The 4,136-nt window shown below is 35.0% G+C and overlaps 1 protein-coding gene across 1 annotated transcript in view; it reads right to left on the reverse strand.

Moving 5' to 3' along the window:
* Positions 1–2,187: 2,187 nt before the first annotated feature.
* LOC132159791 (ribonuclease P protein subunit p21-like) overlaps positions 2,188–4,136 on the reverse strand; it is a 7,531-nt gene continuing 5,582 nt past the window's right edge. Inside the window, exon 5 of the mRNA XM_059569397.1 lies at positions 2,188–2,468. Coding sequence (XP_059425380.1) covers positions 2,377–2,468 — 92 coding nt within the window. The 3' untranslated portion in view covers positions 2,188–2,376. The remainder of the gene's footprint in view (positions 2,469–4,136) is intronic.

The following is a 4,136-nucleotide window of genomic DNA, read 5'->3' on the forward strand; positions in this document are numbered from 1 at the left end:
AAATTTTTATAACATTGTATGCAATGAAAATGAAAGGAAATAGAAAGTGTATATATATACCTGCCAAATGCAATTCGAGTCCTTGGCCATCTTCAAGAATCGGCTTAAAACACATCTCTTCCATCTTTATTTGAGCCTCTAACTCTAGCACTCTCTATTATAATTATTTTCTTAATTAGAAAAAACAAACAAACAAATAAAAAAAAACACTTCTCCCTTTTAGACTTGCACTTCATTCATTTGCTGCTTCTTAAAAAAAACTAGCTTTCTTATCTTTTTGTATTCTATTTGTTTTTATTTTGATTTATTATACAATTAACAAAAGCAAAAGAGGCCTCTTAGCGCTATTCTTTTTCTATTCTGTTTTCTTTTTATTTATTATATTTTTTTTTAAAAGACCTTATTGTATATCATTGCTCTTTTGGTCATTTTGATTGCTTCCATTGTCCTCATTTGCAAGCTGCTTTGGATAAAAGTGTCTGTTAAATGACTAAATGTAAATGTGTATTTGGTGTAATGAAATATGTTTATGCAGTTTAAGTTAAAAAAAAAAACATTATTATACTGTCCATTATTATTGCTCCTCTATCCGTTGATTTTAACAAAGCTCATCAGTCTGAAAAGTGAGGTGTGCTCTGATTGGACAGATATCCAGTGTGTTGTGATTGGCTGAATACCTCAAGTGTTTGACGGAAATGTTACGCCCCTCACCTTACTGTGATGCCATGTCCCGGTCAGAACATCGGCACGACAAGACAAAAACAATAAAACCCATTACAAACAAGGCGTTTGTTGCATCCAGTGGGGACATAATTACTGCTTATGACTAATACTGTTTTTATTAACGCGTATCAACCCACGTAAACATAAAACAAATGACCAGCACGGATCAGCTCTAGGCATGACTAAGCGTATATCATCCTCTTTTCATCTTTTCAGCCAAACATAGTTTCGCTTTCACAATGAAACACACAGCATCTCCACATCATGGCGGTAGTGGCAACAGCGTGAATAAAAGTTACACCTTCTTTCTTTGCGTGGGCGGTGTTTTGCTAATCTTCCCACATCGTGACGTAGACATGTGGGGCGATACTTTAGTCTTTGCAACTTTACAGATCTTCTTTATGCACAAACAGCTTGTAACACTCCAAAGAGAAAGGATCAATTTAAATCACATCATATGACTCCTTTAAGACGAATATGAAGACACGTGATCTAGTTCTTTTTCGACCTTTTTTTCACCTCTGATGCTCCTCCATACAGTTCGAGTCCACGTCATCATTTTGCACAGTTCCTCAACCACACAATTTTTATTTCTAATGCACTCCCACTGAAATTATGCGATGCTAATTGAATTAAATCCTGTCTTCCCATGCATTTCATTCTGGCCTTCAGGGCAATTGATTCTGTTCTCTAATTCGAGGAAGTGGGAGGGGTTCTTTGGCTTTGACGAAGCCTCTTGCTGCTACTTTCTGTATTGACAACCCATAGATACATATCCTCAGGGCCGTGCAGTTGTAATGCGTTTCGACAAGATCCATATCCAATCCAATTAACAACATCAGCAGCGACTGAATTACACTCATACATGTGTAAATGTTTTAATATCACTTATAAATCATCGCCAGGGTGCAGGATATCATGAATATGCAACATCCGTTGCGCATCCAAGATTGGAAACGCGATAGCTACTCCGAGAGGTCGTGCACGCAAATGTGAATAATTCATGAACGCGCTTTGCTGCGCAAAAAAATAAGCCTCTTGTTCTCATCAAAAACTTCAAAAAGTACAAATATCAAAACCTTTACACCCAATACGTGATGTGACGCCTGACCCTGAGATCAAGAGATTGTCAGAGATCAACTGACATTGAGTGAAAAAAACACTTTAGAAGTAAAAAAAAAAAAAAAAAAAAAAAAAAAAATCGAAACATTGTTCTGAAGCGCATTAATAAGTGTAAGCCTCGTGTCTAAGTTAAATATCCACATGACTGTTTGGATAAAGAGATAATTTAGCAAGAGTAGATCAATCAATTTTTATGCAGGCAGCTGAATTCCCACCAGGTTTCCATACGCTCCGGGTGATAAAAGAAAACGCTTCTGTTGCAAGATGCCATGTGGAGTTCAATGATATTAAAGCATGCATAAAGGTATAGAATAAAATTCATTAGCAATGTAAATCAGCCACTTACAGAAGAATCACTTTATTGCAATTCAAAACATTATTCAGTGCGGAAGAAAAACAATATTGCACAATGTCAGGGGGAAAAAATTAACAAAAAATAATATAAAATAAAAATACTACCCAAAAGTTCACTTTGTTTAGCTAGTTATTAATAATGTATGTACAGTGTCATGAAGGTTTAGTCACATTTGTTTAAACTGTAGGCGAAGTCTTCGCTGTCATGTACGCTGAGCCAATATCAGGTTTCTTCTTTTGGGTTTTGGACTTCAATGAAGGACCAGCATCTGTAGACAGTAGAATAAAATATACTGAACACATTTTGTATTTTAGTGCTGTCAAATGATTAATCGTTATAAAAAAAACATCAAAAATAAAAGTTGTTTACAAAATATATGTAATCAGTTTATATGATATGATATATACACACACACCCACACATACAATATATACTGTATGTGTGTGTATATAAATATACAGAGTACACACACAATATGTAAACAAAAACTTTTATTTTGGATGTGATTAATCATTTGACTGCACTAGTGTATTTACAATATTAGACGTTATATACTATGTTAAAGTAGAATTGTGTCGTTTGTACAAAATTACATATAATGCATGTTGTCTTAAAGGGGTCATATGATGCTATTTCAAGTTTTCCTTTCTCTTTGGAGTGTTACAAGCTGTTTGTGCAGAAAGATTTCATAAAGCTGCAAAAATTAATGTTTCAAACCCAAAGAAATATTCTTTATAAAAGTTAAGACTCGTTCATGTCCTTCTAAAACGTCTATGTCACTGAGTGGGAAGATTAGCATTACGCCGCCCAAACAAACACAAAGAAAGCTACACAAAGAAAGAAGGCATAACTTTTATTCTCGCTGTAGTGTTGTTGCTGCCTTCGTTTCATGGAGACGGAGTTTTACCAAATATGGTATAAGGGGCGTGACATTTTCCATCACATGCTTGAGCTAATCGGCCAATCATAATGCACTGGATAACTATGCAATCAGAACACACCTAACTTTTCAGATCGATGTGCTTTATAAAAATCAACTTGTTTCAGAAGGCGGGGCATAGAGGATCAACAATAATGTACAGTGTGTGGAAAATAATGAATTTTTTTTTTTTTTAAACTCAATGCATTGCAACAAAAACACAAAATAATGTTATTTCTAGCATCGTCATATGCCCCTTTAACTTGGCAACCAGATGAACCCAGAATATAAACACAGTGTGCAAACTTTCACGTTAAATGGTTTCACATAGAAAACCTTTAGAAGGAAAACACTGAACCATTAAGCGGATTGCGTTCATATTCTGACCTCATCTGCTTGTCTATGTAAACTACGCATCATTAATATGATGATTACTGAATTTGATCTTTTAATATTATTGTTTTAAATATATTAAGGCACTTCAAATTTTTTGTCGCACTGTTTAATGGCTGCTTAATATGGGTTGCGAATGGCCAAAACTTGCATTTTGTTCACATACCTTTGTTTTATTCGTTTGAGAGGTGATAGAAATATTTGCGGTTGTGAAACAGATGGACGACTGACAGGCTTGTTCTGCAGTTCTACGGATGTTTAACACTCCAAGTCTTCGAGTCGGTCACGTGACTAAAAGCTATGAATTGTTGTTGTTGTTTTTTCAGTTAAGTCACGAGATAACTGGTTCGATCAGGCTAGCATTGCATTCTGTTAACTATTATTCTGTTATTTGATATTAGCATTTCACTAGCAGATTAGCCTGTTTGCTTAGCTTTCACTGATAAAAAAAGAACGCTTGGAAATCAGAAAATAAAATGGATACACAACAATAAACTCAACATATTTGAGGATGTATAAATGCTTAAAATAGACGTTGGAATTGATATTTTTTCCCATCCGCTGCAAGGACCTCTATTGTAGTGTAACAGTCACATGTCACAAACAGCTCAGGTGATTGGTTGA

This window comes from Carassius carassius, chromosome 16, assembly GCF_963082965.1.
Source record: "Carassius carassius chromosome 16, fCarCar2.1, whole genome shotgun sequence".
In the NCBI taxonomy this organism is placed as follows: Eukaryota; Metazoa; Chordata; class Actinopteri; order Cypriniformes; family Cyprinidae; genus Carassius; species Carassius carassius.